Below are 17,647 nucleotides of genomic sequence, written 5' to 3'. Positions count from 1 at the left end.
CTAAAGCTGGTGAGTAGAGGTTCTGTGGGGAGCAGGATATTGACATAATCTCTGAATGTTCCCCATAAAGTACTTCTTAATGGAAAATTGATAACTTTAGGATGGAAATATCTATCAGAAAACTTGACCTGGTGATGAAAGTTAATATCACCAATGATGGGACTACTTGACATCATGTCCCCAGTGTGGGGCACTGGGAAGAGTTCAGCATCATTTCTGTGAGGTTCTTGCCAAGAAGACATGGGCTGAGTCTAGTCACAAGGCGACATCAGAAGGACCTGGGATGAGGGGCATCCTGCCATATGAAAGGCCTCTACTCCAAGACTATTCAGGACTTGAGTGATAGGGAAAATCGAAGGAATGGTTCTAGATTGAAGTTGCCCATCATCCCACCACTCTTTTTTCACCTACATTTACTGGGTTTTGGGGAGCACTCAATGATAGTAGGTACTAAATTTGAGAATCATATGGGGTGGTGGTGGGGGGAGTTGGTTAAAAATGCTGATGCCAGGACCCCACCCCTGAGAGTCTGTTTCTGAAGGTCTGGTATGGACCCTGGGGATCTGCATATTTAGCCATCATCCCCAGAAATCCTGATGTAAGTGGTCCACAGACCACCCTTGGAGGAAAGTTGGCCGAGAAATTCAGAAAACCATAGCAATCTTCCCACTTGGTCCCGACCTTAATGCCCTTTCTGTCTTTTGCATTCCCAGGGTGACGCTGTATGCTGAGTTCCTTCCCATGAAAGCCAGAGCTAAGTGTATTTTGCTGATTGAGGTAAGGAGGATGGTCTGGGATCCTGGATATTACTCAGTCTCTGAGCAGGAGACTCCCAGGTGTCTTGAGCCATAGGACAAGGAAAAGGGGTTTAAGAAAAATATAACAGATCCATTATGCAAGGATTTAAATGGATCATTTATGTTGATTTCAACATGGTTGTTTTGCAATATGGATAAATTCTTCCATTGACAAGAAATTCAATCTACCACCCCTGAAAAAAAATGGTAGCAGGCAGGCAGTATGTCCTTCCTGAACTAGAAATGACTTTTATCTGAAAGTTGGTGCTGAACATTGTAGCTTGAGTGGACTAAACTCCTGCCCCCCCAACCAGACTGACTCGTGTCTTGTGTGAGATTGCTATTCATGGCCACGTCTGTGGTCAGTAGGCTGCCTTAAAGCTCTCTTGGACCATCCAGTCCCTCTCAAGCCCTCCCTCTGCCAGGGTCCTGTGACCCATTTTCCAACCATGATCTGGAAGATCTCAGGGCAAATACATAGCTGCCCAACAGCCCTCCTCCATGCAGTGGCAGTATTATTTGTCCCTGCTGGACACTGAGGTCCACAGTCACGACTGTCCCTAATCACCATGATTACATGACAATATTGATCACACTGACCCCACAGCCCAACTTAACCATCCTGACTGTGTCTACCCCTGACCAATCAGGGTGGTAGTCAGCTGGTCCACACTGGTATGGATGAACCAGTTTAAATATTGAAATGCATCTGCCAGCTGATCCTGAGCCCTGACTGGCCCTCATTGCCTGACACCCTGTCCTTTCTAAGGACTCCCTAGAGCTTCCCATGATGCAGCAACTAAAGTCTGGTGAGGGTTGAAGGGGTGTGTGACCAGGGTTCATTCCGATTTGCCAATATTGTATGGTGTCCACTCTGATTGGCCAGTGCTATAAATTGTTAGCCATTTTGACTGTCCCACTGGTTGTCAGCAATTGAAATGGACTGTGGTTACTTTAATCGAAAGGGGATTTAGGAAGGCTCTTGGGGGCTCCCAGATGGAGAAGATGAAGGACGATGTTTTGGAATGGACAATGGTTGTAGACTCAAGGTTGCAGCAGGAAACAACATACTCACATTAGGATAATTTGAAGAGGGTTTCTGTTCTTTTTTTTTTTTTAATTTAATTTTATTATTTATACAGCAGGTTCTTATTAGTTATCTATTTTACACATATTAGTGTATATATGTCAATCCCAGTCTCCCAATTCATCCCCCCACCACCACCCCAGCTTTCCCCGCTTGGTGTCCGTACATTTGTTCTCTATATCTGTGTCTCTATTTCTGCCTCGCAAACCGGTTCATCTGTAGCATTTTTCTATATTTCACATGTATGCGTTAATATATGATATTTGTTTTTCTCTTTCTGACTTACTTCACTCTATATGACAGTCTCTAGGTCCATCCACGTCTCTACAAATGACCCAATTTTGTTCCTTTTTATGGCTGAGTAATATTCCATTGTATATATGTGACACATCTTCTTTATCCATTCATCTGTCGATGGGCATTTAGGTTGCTTCCATGACCTGGCTATTGTAAATAGTGCTGCAATGAACATTGGGGTGCATGTGTCTTTTTGAATTATGGTTTTCTCTGGGTATATGCCCAGTAGTGGGATTGCTGGGTCATATGGTAATTCTATGTTTAGATTTTTAAGGAACCTCCATACTGTTCTCCATAGTGGCTGTATCAATTTACATTCCCACCAACAGTCAAGAGGGTTCCCTTTTCTCCACACCCTCTCCAGCATTTGTTGTTTGTACATTTTCTGATGATGCCCATTCTAACCAGTGTGAGGTGATACCTCATTGTAGTTTTGATTTGCATTTCTCTAATAATTAGTGATGTTGAACAGCTTTTCATGTGCCTCTTGCCCATCTGTAGGTCTTCTTTGGAGAAATGTCTATTTAGGTCTTCTGCCCATTTTCTGATTTGGTTGGTTGTTTTTTTAATATTGAGCTGCATGAGCTGTTTATATATTTTGGAGATTAATCCTTTGTCCATTGATTTGTTTGCAAATATTTTCTCCCATTCTGAGGGTTGTCTTTTCGTCTTGTTTATACTTTCCTTTGCGGTTTATAGTTTGCTTAAAAGCAAAAGCTTTTAAGTTTCATGAGGTCCCATTTGTTTATTTTTGTTTTTATTTCCATTATTCTAGGAGGTGGGTCAAAAAAGACCTTGCTGTGATTTACATCAAAGAGTGTTCTTCCTATGTTTTCCTCTAAGAGTTTTATAGTGTCCAGTCTTACATTTAGGTGTTCAATCCATTTTGAGTTTATTTTTGTATATGGTGTTAGGGAGTGTTCTAATTTCATTCTTTTACATGTAGCTGTCCAGTTTTCCCAGCACCACTTACTGAAGAGACTCTCTTTTCTCCATTGTATATCCTTGCCTCCTTTGTCAGAGATTAGTTAACCACAGGTGCATGGCTTTATCTCAGGGTTTTCTATACTGTTCCATTGATCTATATTTCTGTTTTTGTGCCAGTACCATATTGTCTTGATGACTTTAGCTTTGTAGTATAGTCTGAAGTCAGGGAGTCTGATTCCTCCAGCTCCATTTTTTTCCCTCAAGATTGCTTTGGCTGAAGAGGGTTTCATAAAGGGACTATTTATAAGATCCCTGAAGGGGCAAAGGGAGAGAGTAATTAGCAGCCCAGAGAGAGAGAGAGAGAGCGCGAAAGAGAGAGTTGTATGGCAAAGGCTCTTGGAAAGGAGCTGTGACCTTCAGCTAAGGGATGCAGCCAGCCGATGACCACCCTGCAGAGAAGGAGCCAGAGGAATAAGCACCCGAATCCCTCTTTCCTCCCCATCTCCTGTGTGGCTCCCCATTGGCTGCACCCAATGTGAAGCCAGAGGACAGGGGGACTGTGAATGCAGTCCATACAAAGAGCAAGGTGGAAAAGGATGGAATGTGATTCAGAGAAACAGACAGAAGATATTCAGCCCCACGGGGGAGAGACAATTCTGATAAAGGATACCGGGGCACTATTGGGCAAAGGAAATGGATGTGAGTAGACAAAAACCAATGTGTCCACTACTCTACTGGCCTCACACAATATTGATCATATTGATCTCCTTAACCAGAGCTGCCACATTGCACACTCCAGTGGGCACCATGCAAATATCATACAGTGTGGATGGTAGTCTCAGGAGATAGATAACATGGAGGCCCTGGCCCAACCATATGAACCACAGGAAAAGTGATGGCCATTCTGACTTTCCTGACCCCCAAGGACCCCCTTACCAGCATGGATAATGTTGTCTACAATGATCCTGAAATTGCTCACTGTGTTGACCAATGCTGCCCCATTACTGACCCCCATTCTCCCATGCCAGGTGTTCTGGGCCATCGGGACAGTGTTCGAGGTTGTCCTGGCTGTGTTTGTGATGCCCAGCCTGGGCTGGCGTTGGCTGCTCATCCTCTCGGCTGTCCCACTCCTCCTCTTTGCTGTTCTGTGTTTTGTAGGTATCCTTTAAGACATCTCAGCCTTTGTTACTTGGTCTCCTGCCATTCATTATATTTTGGTGGGGAGGGTGTGGAGGAGGGTACCAAAGCCACTTTTAAGGTTATTTCTTTTAATCAGGAAATGAGACAAAGGAACAGGGCCTGGGGTGGGCCCAGTATGGGGTGTTGGGTTTCCTCCAGGCAGACACTGCTGGGATATTCTTGAGGGAGATATCAAGGGGATGGGGGATACCTTGCTCCCTCTCCCTGCACTACAAGAGCTACACTTAAGGTGAATGTGTTTGGAGTAGTTGGGATTCTTAAGTTGCAAGTGACAAAACCCAGTTCAAACTGGCTTGAGTGAAAGAGACATATGATAGAATATTAAATATCTGGCTTCAGGCATGGCTGGGTCCAGGGGCTCAAATGATCCCACTGTCTCATCTCTGCATAAACTACCCCCCACACACAGCGAGATCAGACCACACGTTTATCATTTCCTGTGAAGACCACATCCATGAAATGCTTTACAGCCAGTGGGCCCCAAAATAAGCCTGTAGGGAGGTAGGTCTCATCTATGATAAATAACATAATAATTACTGGTAATGACAATAGGTATTAATAATTACTTAGCATAACAGTGTAGCAGGCCCTATGCCAGGCTCTTTATATGCATTACCATATTTATTCCTCCCAATAACCACAGGAGGTAGGACTATGATGAACCCCTATACTAGTTAGGATGATACCAGCTGCTGTAACAAATAAAGCCTACACATTCAGTAACTTAACACAATAGGAGTTTACTTCCCATTCACAGAACAGTGCAGAATGGGTGCTTCTATTTGACAGGTGTGATTCTGGGCCCAGGGTTCCTTCCAGCTTGTAGCTCTGCCATTGTCTAGGGCTTTGGAATCTTCTACATGTAGACTGAAGAAGGGCAGGTAGAGATGTATACTTAAATAACTTGGCCAGGACTATTCTGCTCTCGTGCCATTGGTGAAAGCATGTCACATGGCCATGCCTAGATGCAAGAGGTGCTAGGAAATATAGTTTCTGGCTGGGCAGCCATATCCAAGGACAACTCTATGCTATGGAAAGGGAAGCATGAATTTTACTGGATGCTAGCAATCTCTGATATATTCTCATTTTACTGATGAGGAAACTGAGAACCAGAAAGGTTGACTGACTTGTCAAAAGACACACAGCAAATAAACAACAGAACTCATTTGAACCAAATCTTCTGACTCCAAGTCTCATACTCTCTCATTTCACAGATTGCTGTTGGCTTTGTTTTATGGAGAGATCTCTATCTAGTCACTTGGGGTTGGGACTCTAGTAGGCCTAAAGGTCTTTCTGATTTCTTTCTGTCTCTTAGACTGAGTTTGCAAGACGATGCTAAACACAGGTGAGGTGTAGTTTCTTGAGAGATAGGGATAATGATGATGATGGTGAGAGTGGTGGACTGTTTTTCTTTTTTGGTGGCAGTCCTAATTTAGTTCAGCTGTCACCTGCAACTCAGCAGCACCAAATTACAGTAATAGCAACGGCAACAGGAACAGATATATTAACCCATTCCGGGCACTATGCTAAGCACTTTGTTTGGATTATCCCATTTAATCCTCTCAACAACCCTAAGAGGGAGGATCTATTATTATCCCCATTTTATGGATGAGGAAATGGAGGCACAGAGAGGTCAAGTTATTGCTCAAGGTCACAGAGCTATTATAATCAATGGCAGTGCCAGGATTTGAAGCCAAGCTTCTGGCCCCAGAGCCTCCGGCCTTAAAGACTCCACACACACATGAGAGTGTATGGCTGTGACCGAGCATTCTGTTCTGCCCTAACTGGCCACATCTCGGTCTCCTGTCCTCATAGTGGCTGCCAGAGAGCGCAAGGTATGATGTGCTGTCCGGAAACCAGGAAAAGGCCATCGCCACCTTAAAGAGGATAGCCACAGAAAACGGAGCCCCCATGCCTCTGGGGAAACTCATCATTTCCAGACAGGTCAGTGCCTGGCGGACTGACTGTGCATGTTGCTGCACGTGCTGGGAGCATGTGTATGTGAGTGGGTGAGGGGTGCAGTGGGCAGGATCTGCAAAGGGAATTTGGCAACGTCAGTCTGTGTATTTTCACTGCCAAGTCCTAAAAGTACCACCTGGAGAAGTGATTAGAGAAATGTAATATAATGTCCCATAATGGGTCCCGTAACTACTCCTGCCTCAGTTTCATCTTTCAGCACCCATGAAGTCTGATTAGCATATGTGATTGATCGGCAAAGGCTTGACAATAAAATCACATTAGAAATTGCCACGATAGACTTAGATCCAAGACACCAAACCGCCCCTGTGTAGACATCCTTAATAGATGGTGCATCATTCCCCAGGCAACACCATCAGGGAATCCACCACACTACAAATTGATGAGCACTTACTGCAGGTGCAAGTGGGGAGAAGGGAGCCAGATTAAAGGCTGCAGTCCCTGCCCTCAAGAATCAAGCACGTGGCTTAGAGAAACATCACAAATACCCTTAAGCAAACAACAGACCCTACAAGGAAATTATTATTATTATTTATACATTTATTTATTTATTTATTTATGGCTGCATTGAGTCTTTGTTGCTGCAGCGGGCTTTCTCTATTTGTGGCGAGCGGAGGCTACTCTTCGTTGTGATGCGCGGGCTTCTCATTGCGGTGGCTTCTCTTGCTGCGGAGCACAGGCTCTAGGCCTGCAGGCTTCCGTAGTTGTGGCATGCAGGCTCAGTAGTTGTGGCGCACGGGCTTAGTTGCTCCACAGCATGTGGGATCTTCCCAGACCAGGGCTTGAACCCATGTCTCCTGCATTGGCAGGAGGATTCTTAACCACTGCGCCACTGGGGAGGCCCTATTTTTTAAAAAATAATATCATTTTTCTGATTGTTTCTATATTAGGCAAAAAGAACTGAATGGAATTTCACCAGATTGAGAGGAAGTGCTAGGCAGGGTCTGACAACATAGAAACCAGGAGACATACCCCAACTTTGCTTTGGGAAGCACAGGGTTGGGGTAGGGGGCATCCCAGAGAGTCTGGGGTGCAGGAGGCTCACTTAGTAGCCTTCGGGGAGGGACTGCATTCTCCCCCATCCCTCCTGTGGGAAGATGCTCTGGATGGAGAAAGCATACAGTGATTTCAAATGTGTGTTGCAAAGTGACAGTGGCAAGGCTGGATGCTCCAGTTGTGGGCTTCTCTTTGGAAAGGAGCTGCTGCTGCAGGGGCCTCTCTGTGTTCCAGGGTGCCCAGTGGCGGGGCCTGTTTTGTTTTTTTTTTTTTTTTTTTATGGAGGTCACTGGGGCAGGTGCATAGCTGATGCAGCCAGGAGCAGCCAGGCCCAGAGAGAGAGTTCTCTCAGGTCCAGGAAGGCTCCAAGAAGGTGGTGAATCTCCCATCACCAAAAAGAGAAGAGAAGGATTTTCCAGAAAGCAGACCAATTCTCCAAAAGCCAATTTTTCTTGCCAATGCATCAGTTTACCAAAAACGTGTTTTAAGGATTATTCTTTTTGAATATATTTAGTAAATAGGGATAGATTTTTCCTATGTATATACTAATACATATATTAACACATAGGAATATATTTTTCCTGTGTTTATATTAATACATATAATATATTCCTCAATAACTATATTAATGAATTCATTCTTAAGTATATTAATGAATGAATCTATTCTAAAATATAGTCAATAAATATAAACATGCTCAAATATATTCAATAAGCATATTAATGAGTATTGTCTTTTTATTCAAGAATATATTACAAAATATTTTTATTCACAAAGACAATATTCATGGGTAGATTAAACCACCTATAATCCATAAGCTTTTTTAAAAAAACTTTTAGCATGTTTAAATAAGTGAGCACTTCTCAAACTGCTAAGAATAATATGTTCATTAAATAAATCTAAGAAGATAATCCATAGAATATAGATTCTATGAATATATTTGTTAAATTATTTTTCTTGTTGATGCTTTTTAAAAAAATTTTTATTGGAGTATAATGGATTTACAATGTTGTGTTAGTTTCAGGTGTACAGCAAACTGAATCAGTTATACATATACATATATATACTATTTTTTAGATTCTTTTCCCATATAGGCCATTACAGAGTATTGAATAGAGTTCCCTGTGCTATATAGTAGGTTCTTATTAGTTATCTATTTTATATATAGTAGTGTGTATATGTCAATCCCAATCTCCCGATTTATCCCTCCCCCCCCCCCAGAATATGTTTTAAAATAGAACATTGTAAAGCAAAAATTTGATAAATTAGTAAATTATATAAAATTGGCAAGTGAGTCATTTAGCTAATTGGTCTTTTGGCAAGTTGGCTTTTGGTGAATTGATTTTCAGCACATTAATTTCTGTCACCTTGACCTAGAGCTGGCTTTGGGTGGGGAGGGTGTGAAATGGCAGGAGGCATCTTGGACTGGTTTGCTCCTTGGTCCATGGGATCGCCAGAGAGGCCTCAGAGGGGCCAAGCCTGAGGAGCCTGCTTCCCGGCTCCAGGATTCCAGGTTGGGGTGGGGTGTGGAATGTCTCCACCTCTGGACATCGCTGAGTCCTGGCTGGAGGCCTCCCTGGGCTGCGGGGCTGAGTGCCGTGGATATGAGTCCCAGGTTCTTGGAACCTGAGTGTCCTGCCCACCAGAAACCTCCCTCCCAGCCTCGGGTGTCCACTGGTCTCAGGCTACCAACCTGTGCCCGCACATTGCAGGGGAGGAGAGTAAATGGTATTCTTTGTCTTGAAACAGGAAGACCGAGGAAAAATGAGGGACCTCTTCACACCCCATTTTAGATGGACAACCTTGCTGCTGTGGTTTATATGGTAAGAGCTGTTTGTTGATTCTCGGGTCCCCCTCCTCTGCGCCCTGTTTTGGGTTTTAACTTGGAGGACAGAGAACTCTTCCATCTTGAGCAACATTTGCAAAACTGAGCATCACTTTCCTGACTTCTGTGTTATCCTGTTATTTTTATTTTCTTAGCCTTTTAAAAATTATTTTCTATACTATTCTTTTCTTAGCCTTTTTAAAAATTTGACTCACTTTTTCTCAGATAAATGTCTTTTAAAAGGAAACTCTGAAAAAAAAAAAAAAAAAAAAGGAAACTCTGTATACCTGCTTTAAGGAAAAACTTTAATTGCAGGCCATAGACAGAAGTCGCTTTAATTAATTAATTCTTACTGAAGTATAGTTGATTTACAATGTTGTGTTAATTTCTGCCATACAGCAAAGTGACTCAGTTATACATATATATACATTCTTTTTCATATTCTTTTCCATTATGGTTTATCCCAGGACATTGAATATAGTTCCCTGTATTACACAGTAGGACCTGGTTGTCCATCTATTCTATATGTCATAATTTGCGTGTACTAACCCCAAACTCGCAGTCCATCCCTCCCCCAGAAGTCACTTTTAAAGATAAAAAAGTGGCCCTCACTAGCCTCGGGTTCCATGTTCACGGCTTCAACCAAACCACAGATGGAAAAAAAAAAAATTCCAGGAAGTTCTCAAAAGCAAAACTTGAATTTGCTGTGCACCAGCAACTATTCACATAGCACTTACACTGTATTCGGTATTATAAGTAATCTAGAGGTGATTTAAACTATATGGGAGGATTGTGTAGGTTATATGCAAATACTATGCCATTTTATATGAGGGACTTGAGCATCCAAGGATTTTGGTATCCACAGGGGGTGCTGGAACCCATTCCGCACGGATACCGAGAAGTGACCATACAGTAAAAAGTAGCTAGATTGCGACTTTCCTGAGGGAGCAGTGGTTAAGAATCCGCCTGCCAGTGCAGGGGACATGGGTTCGATCCCTGGTCCAGGAAGATCCCACATGCTGCGGAGCAACTAAGCCCGTGAGCCACAACTACTGAGCCCGCGTGCCACAACTACTGAAGCCCGTGCACCTAGAGCCCGTGCTCCGCAACAAGAGAAGCCACCGCAATGAGAAGCCCGCACAACGCAAGGAAGAGTAGCTCCCGCTCGCCGCAACTAGAGAAAGCTCGCGCACAGCAACGAAGACCCAACACAGACAAAAAAAAAAAAACAAAACAGTAGCTAGATTGATGGTTTTCCAGGGGACAGAACCACTGTATTTAAGAGCCAGACAGAGGGACCTCGGGACGGCGGCAGCGGACGCGGCCTGAGGGAGCGGCCGGCTGCCGCCTCGCCCGCCGCGGGGTCCATGGCCTCAGCAGCCATGTCCGGTGCGGTGCGGACCCTCAGCCGTTACCTGCTGCCGCCCGAGGCCGACGCCGCCGGCGATGCGGAGCGCAAGGCGCGGCAGCGCAGGCGCAGCCGGGACATCTACGCGGGGCTGGACCACGAGCTGCGCGCCATGCGGCGCCTCGTCAGGATCCCGCTGCTGGGACCCGCCAGAGCGGCAAGTCCACCTTCTTCAAGCACATGCGCATCATCCACGGCCGCGAGTTCGACCAGAGTGTGTGCTTCTGGAGTTCCGCGACACCATCTTCAACAACATCCTCAAGGGCTCAAGGGTTCTGGTTGATGCACGAGACAGGCTTGGTGTTCCTTGGCAGTATTCTGAAAATGAGAAGCAGGGGATGTTCCTTATGGCCTTTGAGAACAAAGCAGGGCTGCCCGTGGAGTCTGCCACCTTTCAGCTGTTACGTACCTGCTCTGACCGCGCTCTGGAGGGATTCTGGCATCAGGGAAGCTTTCAGCCGGTGGAGGGAGTTTCAGCTGGGTCAATCAGTGAAGTACTTCCTGGATAACTTGGATCGGATTGGCCAGCTGAATTACTTTCCCTAGCAAGCAGGACATCCTGCTGGCAAGGAAGTCCACCAAGGGCATCGTGGAGCATGACTTTGTCATTAAAAAAAATCCCTTTCAAGATGGTGGATGTGGGTGGCCAGTGGTCTCAGCACCAGAAGTGGTTCCAGTGCTTTGATGGGATCACCTTGATCCTGTTCATGGTCTCGTCCAGTGAGTACGACCAGGTCCTCATGGAGGACAGGTGCACCAACCGCCTGGTGGAGCCCATGAACACCTTTGAGACCATCGTTAACAACAAGCTCTTCTTCAACGTCTCCATCGTCCTGCCCCTCAACAAGATGGACCTCCTGGTGGACAAAGTGAAGACCATCAGCATCAAGAAGCACTTCCCAGGGATTCCCTGGTGGCACAGTGGTTAAGAATCTGTCTGCCAATCTGCCAATGCAGGGGACACGGGTTCGAGCCCCGGTCCGGGGAGATCCCACATGCGGCGGAGCAACTAAGCCCGAGCGCCACAACGTGAGCCTGCGCTCTAGAGCCCAGGAGCCACAACTGCTGAGCCCGCATGCCACAACTACTGAAGCCCCCGCGCCTAGAGCCCGTGCTCCGCAACAAGAGACGCCACCGGGATGATGAAGCCCGCACACTGCAACGAAGAGTAGCCCCCGCTCGCCGCAACTAGCGAAAGCCCACGCACAGCAACTGAAGATGCAATGCAGCCAAAAATAAATAAATAAAATAAATAAATTTATATTAAAAAAAAAAAAGAAAGAAGAAGCAGCACTTCCCAGACTTCAAGGGCAACCCCCACAGGCTGGAGGACGTCCAGTGCTACCTGGTCCAGTATTTCAACCAGAAGAGATGGAATCGCAGCAATCCGCCTCACCACTGCCATAGACACGGAGAACATCCGCGTCGTGTTTCACGCTGTGAAGGACACCATCCTGCAAGAGAACCTGAAAGAACATTATGTTGCAATGAAAGAGGATGCCCCTCACTCCTGTGGGCCTTGAGCAGCCTGGCCGGCCACAGGCCAGATCTCCCCGGTGTCCCGGAGCGGGTTTCCCGAATCCGTGCCCTCAACACCTGGCTCAGGGATGCTGTGAGGCCCACCACATGGCTGCGCCCTAGGCCAAAGGACGTGACACTTTGATGTTAGCTACTGAATCCTGGGGACTAGTGAAACTACTGAAAACCCCAGCGATCTCTTTGGTATTCATGTGTAATGCCTAATAACACAGATTCCTTTCTTTTTACAGCAACTATTTTCCTTCTCTGACACAATGTAATTGAGGACTGCGTGTGTGTTGTGCACGCATGCTCTGTCTTTAATGACAGAAACACAAAACCCGACGTCTTTGCAGATGGCTTTTCTCTCTAATTCGTGAGTGCTTGCTGAGGAGCATTGCCTGGTGGAGGTTTTTGGAGGTGAAAGGAGGTGAATCGCGGGCTGTCCCCGCCACCTCCCCAGGGGAGCGTGTTGCCTTTTAAGTCTCTCGTGCCAGTTGGTCCCGGCTGTTAGATGAGAGGGTGGGAGTGAGAGCTGGCGGTGTGGACTTAATGTCCCCACAACCTGCGCTTTCTTCCCACCCTGTCAGATCACCCCACGACACGACAGGACACGGGGTGGAAGGTGTGCACACGGACGCTGCCGTGAACGGCCCCCTCCCCTCGGCACAGGGCAGTGCCTGCTGCCTCTGTGCCCACCCTCTCCGCCCCTTGCCCGCCCCTCGGCAAAGACTTAAACCAACTGGCCTTGCAGAGGAGTTGTTTCCGAGAGACACCTGCAGTCCGCTGCAGGGAGCCTTTCCTTCTTTGGAGGAAGCGGAGAGCTCCTTTCCGCTCAGGGGCTTTCCAGAGCTGGCGGCATTGCCAGCAGAGCCTTCGTTAACACCGCCCGGCTCCGTGCTGCCTTCCGGTGGCCGGCCGAGAATCGAGGTTCTCATCAAGGTCTCTCGCTTCTACTAACATACACATGTCGCAGGAAAACTGTCGGACGTGATCTCCTGTGAGTGAAACTGCAGAGGCTGTGAATGTTGACGCGAGCTGGTCAATCTTGCACGCAGTTAACTTGTCCGGTTACTCTGTCCAGGTGTCTTTCACTGTGTTTAAAAATACATTGCATTCCAAACTGGTCCCCGCTGTGTATTACTCTACTCAAGAGTGTCTGGCGTGTTGAGGACTCTGCCTAGCATTTAAAAGAGAAAAAAGCTTCCTCTGTCAGTGACACCAGAATGTTCCTGTGGTTTAGTAACCGTCCCTGGGCCCCATCCCCAGGCCACACTGTTCCCGGTCCTGTGTCCCTGGTGAGTGGCTCGCTCGCCTTCACCCAGCAGATAAACAGGGATCTTGTGGCAGATGCTGACCCAGAAGGCAAGGGAGGAAAAAAACTGCTTCTGAGTCAGCCTTGTTATCACAGGGTTTTAATGAGGAGACAATATGAAATCCTGTCTCTCTGGGAGCTCAAAGCTTCCTGTGGATGTTTGCTGGGGGTTCGGCTCTCTTTTTTGGTTGGAGAAAAGCTGCTGTTTTTGTACTGCTTCCTATGGCTCTTCATAAACTGAAAGGATGTGCCCCGGGATCGGGGCTGATGACCGAGGTTTAAAGGAAAAAGAACATTCTCAATGGGCTGTCAGGGCGGCCCGAGACCCCGCTGTCACTGCTCAGAGGACCCTGTCCTGGGGCAAGAGCGCTCCTCGCCCGCCGGGCTCCAGGCCTCACACGTGTGTTGGGACCCACGCGCTTCCTCACCAGCCTGGAAACACTCCCCGTGGCCCTGGCGGAGGAGGCGGCGGTGGCGGCCCTCGCGGTCAGCGTAGCGGGTGGAGGTGCCTGAGGCTTGCTGGCGAGTTGGGGTCAGCGCGGTTGGCAAGCGCCGTTTGTCCTTTAAACCTTCTGACGAGGTTGCTGGTTTGCTTTCAGAGGCAAAAGCGAGTTGGTATAGACAGGGAAGCCAAGCGGACTGGGAAGCAGTGGGGACAGCCCGAGGGGGTGGGCCCTGCCCGGCCAAGAACTGACCCGCTCTCCCCACTGCGGCCGAGCTCCCCTCTCTTCACAGCGAGCTGAGTGGACGACTTAGTCCTGCAAGGCTCCCGGCCCTCAATTCCGTGATTGGTCGGCATCCGAGAAGAAGATGGCTCTTTGAAAGGTCAACTGAGACCGTTTACAGCCTTTCTACACATAGATTATAGTCGCTTTTCTCTCCAAAACCTTAGGCTTTTCTATTTTATTTTAATTTCACTGTTACCCTCGATTATTGTCTTTTTTTTTTATTGAGATGTTAGAGAAGCAGGAGATAGTTGTGCCTCATCTATTATTACAAAAGTGTAACAATAAACTTCCTCAAACTAAGATATTTTCCTCACATAAGGACACATGTACGTTTTTTTACTGAAATATTTTTTAACCCTTCAGTTTGTAGAGAAATTGTTTCAAAGATATTGGGTTGTAGCTTTGTAATTTATAGAGATCTCTAGAATCCTTATTCTTGCAATTTTTTTACTTCTTTGATAAAAATGAGTCAGTTTATTTCAACTCCAAGATCAGGAAATAATCTTGAAACAAGATTACTAGTTATGACTGGCTAACTTGGGCATCCTGGGAACAGACACTAACTTGGTATTATGAGTAAAGGCACCGTTAGGATGAGAGCAGTCGGGGTGAATTGCTCACCGCTTACACTTTGCACAGCATTTTAGCATTGGCAGGAGGGGCTGGTTTGATTATCTGACCACCTTCAGTTTCTGGATGTTTATTAAGATAAATCCTTAGTTTTCCTTTGCTTAATAGAAAATATCAACTCAGCATTCGAAGCCAACATTAATTTTTCAGTCCCCAAAATTCAGAGCAGTTGAATAACTCAAACCCTAATGTTCCTTGAAGGTTCATTACTTGTCGATCACAGTTTTTATTTCCACGTGGGACACAGGAGCGCTGTCACCAACACTGTGCTGAGTGGATGCCTCTGGAACACGACTTCAGGACAAGGAACAGCGGCAAATACATGTAAAGACATGTGTGTGTGTGAGGGAGGGATCCTGCTGCCCTGAGACCTGGGAGCCCGAGGAGAGGACCTGGTGATGGACGTGGACATGTCCAGAGACCGGAGGCTGGAGGAAGCCCAAGGGAAGGGAAGGGTGGGAACTCTTTCTATGCAGCCCCGTGGTGACTCTCCCCGTCACAAAACGAAGAAACCACTGACGCAAAGTGTGAATGATTCCCAGTCGACAGAGCTCATGGAGCTCAGGATTCTCATGTAGAAAAGGCACATGTGTATTGTCCAGTGGCCACTGCCCGAGTAGGCGTGTGTGTCCACGTGTGGGTCCCTAAACTGCCCACAGTGGTGAAGGCAGAAGCGCACTTTCACCCCAGAGAAACGTGCACTCATCATTATCCACGTGGCTGAGGGCCAAGCTCTTTGGGTTCCAGTTTCCCCATTTGTAAAAGTTGGACTAGATCATGATGCTCAGCTCTGGCGCTGCAGTCTGATCACCTGAGGGGCTTTGCAAAGCCCTGGGCTGAGCCACTCAGAGGCCGTGCAGTACAGGCATCACATGGATGCACTCTTGGTTTCCTGGGTGGTTGCTGTGCAGCCGGGTTCAGGAGCCATGAAGCAGAGGACCATGGAGGACTCCCTCCAGGCTGCTGGAGTTGTGGTCCACAAGTAATGTCCCCCGAATCCTCCCCTCACTGTGACCTGCGACCTGCCTCAGGAAGAAAGTGATGCTGGGTTTTCTGTTGTGGTTTAAGTGAAGAGCAGAAGTTCCCGCTAAGCTTTCGACTGTGTGTCGGGTGGTCCGTTCGGGCCTTTTGACGCCACCTTCTCCATAAGGTACATCAAATGTACTCAGCAATCTCATTCTTCAGTGATGCCTGGAAATTTAGGGAGCTCTGTTTGAAGAAGACAAAAGCCCTTTTAAAGTCTGCCTGACAGCCCTAGGCAGAGGTAGGCCTTGCATGTGATATTCCTGCATTTCACGGACTCGGCATTCCAGGCACAGGCCCTGGTGCCAAGGTTGGTGCTGGGCCTGCAGCTGGGAGGGCTGAGAGCTCAGCCCTCCACCGAGCAGGGGCTGCTTTTACTGACAGCATTTGTGAAGCACCTCCTGGGCCCTGAAGAGGGTGGTGGCGGATCCCAAGAGGAAGGAGCTGCTTGGTTAAGGTGGCTCAGAGGCCGGCACTTGCTGTGTCAATGGCCCTTAACGGCAGGTGGCACGTGGTACGCGCTGAGTTCAGGGAAGTGGTGAGACTCGCCGCGGGTGGAGTGGAGCCCGTGGGGCGTGGAAGGGCCACTCCACCTCCTCAGTCCTACTGTCGGTGTCTGGTTCCTACCTTCTGCTGGAGGAGGACTTCAGGTCACGCAAGGCCCAGCTGCTCGTGTGGGCCCTTGCCCTCCTGCCAGATCTCACCTTCCAGAACCCGCTAGAACTTAGAGGCTGGGTGTCCACTGGTGCTCAGGATGGCATATCGAAATAGGTGGCTTTGGTTTCCACACCATGTTGGCATCTCTTCAGGTGAAAACTTACTTCAAAACACAACAGGTTAGGCTTCCCTGGTGGCGCAGTGGTTGGGAGTCCGCCTGCCGATGCAGGGGACGCGAGTTCGTGCCCCGGTCCGGGAAGATCCCAAATGCCGCGGAGTGGCTGGGCCTGAGAGCCATGACCGCTAAGCCTGCGCATCCAGAGCCTATGCTCCGCAACGGGAGAGGCCACAACAGTGAGAGGCCCGCGTACTGCAAAAAAAAAAAAAAAAGCACAACAGGTTGCTACCTGCCCGAAGCACCCCCAATGCCTGCCTCTCGCTGGATGACATGGGATGCTTCATACCCAGAGCGGCTCCTCGGTGTGGACCGCACACCTGCAGGGGTTCTGCTGACCCTGACGGTGGTCGTGAGCCCCTAGGAGAGTGGAGCGCTACTCAACGTGGGAACTTCCTACGCGAGGCTCCCGCCCCAGGTCACAGCAGGAAGGAGCGCGATGTTGCCGGCCTGAGTGAGTTCTCAGACATCCTGGCAGGATGGATGTTCCTGGGAATCGGCGTCTGAGTATAGCAAGGGGTAGGAAATAGGGTGGAACTCAGAAATAGACCATGAGATTCCTGCCCCAAAACACAGTACTGGTAGGCAGCAGGGCCCTCCCCGGAAGCCGGCAGTTAGGGTGTGGAGGAGCTGAGAACAGGAGGGAACTGCTTTTGTGTCCCGTCCTGACCTGTGGTGACTCCCTCGTCCTCCTCCAATCCAGCAATGACCTTGGCACGTCACTGTGAGGTTATTACAGGGACCCAAAGACTTTGTATCTGTTGCTGTAAACGCGGCCCTGTGGCTCGCTTCACAGAGAAGCGCACACCTGGCTCCCCCTGGAAATTGGGTTCTCCGCTTCTGATCTGGTTATGAAGGTAGTGTTTTTATTCTGGTGGTTTTCTTTTGTGTGTGTGTGTGTGTAACACAAACCACAGTGAAACACTAGAGCAGCTACTGGGTGTTCCTGGACCAGCCCGAGTTTCCTCCTGGGCGGGCAAGCGGCCGGCACTCTGATTGCACAGCCAGCGGAGTGTAGACAGGGCTGAGCCGCACGGGGTCCCAGTCATCCTGGTCCGTCTGTTCCAGGCTTGTCACTCAGGCGCCT

General features: G+C 47.9%; 1 protein-coding gene and 1 pseudogene across 5 annotated transcripts in view; both read left to right on the top strand.

Annotated features, from left to right (window-relative positions):
• SVOP (SV2 related protein) overlaps positions 1-17,647 on the top strand; it is an 85,770-nt gene that overhangs the window by 48,963 nt on the left and 19,160 nt on the right. For all 4 annotated transcript variants that reach the window (XR_014295670.1, XR_014295671.1, XM_082640027.1 and 1 more), the window contains exons 7-10: positions 714-777; positions 4,137-4,262; positions 6,124-6,252; positions 9,031-9,104. Coding sequence is in view for 2 of the 4 variants with exons in the window: in XM_082640027.1 (XP_082496153.1) it covers positions 714-777; positions 4,137-4,262; positions 6,124-6,252; positions 9,031-9,104 (393 nt within the window). In the remaining 2 variants the exon portion in view is untranslated. The remainder of the gene's footprint in view (positions 1-713; positions 778-4,136; positions 4,263-6,123; positions 6,253-9,030; positions 9,105-17,647) is intronic.
• On the top strand, positions 10,009-12,030 carry LOC309814332 (guanine nucleotide-binding protein subunit alpha-12-like; annotated as a pseudogene). Its single transcript has one exon. The product of its transcript is annotated as a guanine nucleotide-binding protein subunit alpha-12-like (transcript).

Source organism: Mesoplodon mirus (genome assembly GCF_964341445.2).
Source record: "Mesoplodon mirus genome assembly, chromosome: 13".
NCBI lineage: Eukaryota > Metazoa > Chordata > Mammalia > Artiodactyla > Ziphiidae > Mesoplodon > Mesoplodon mirus.
The sequence above is the reverse complement of the archived record's forward strand: the minus strand, read 5'-3'. Positions and strand labels throughout refer to the sequence as shown.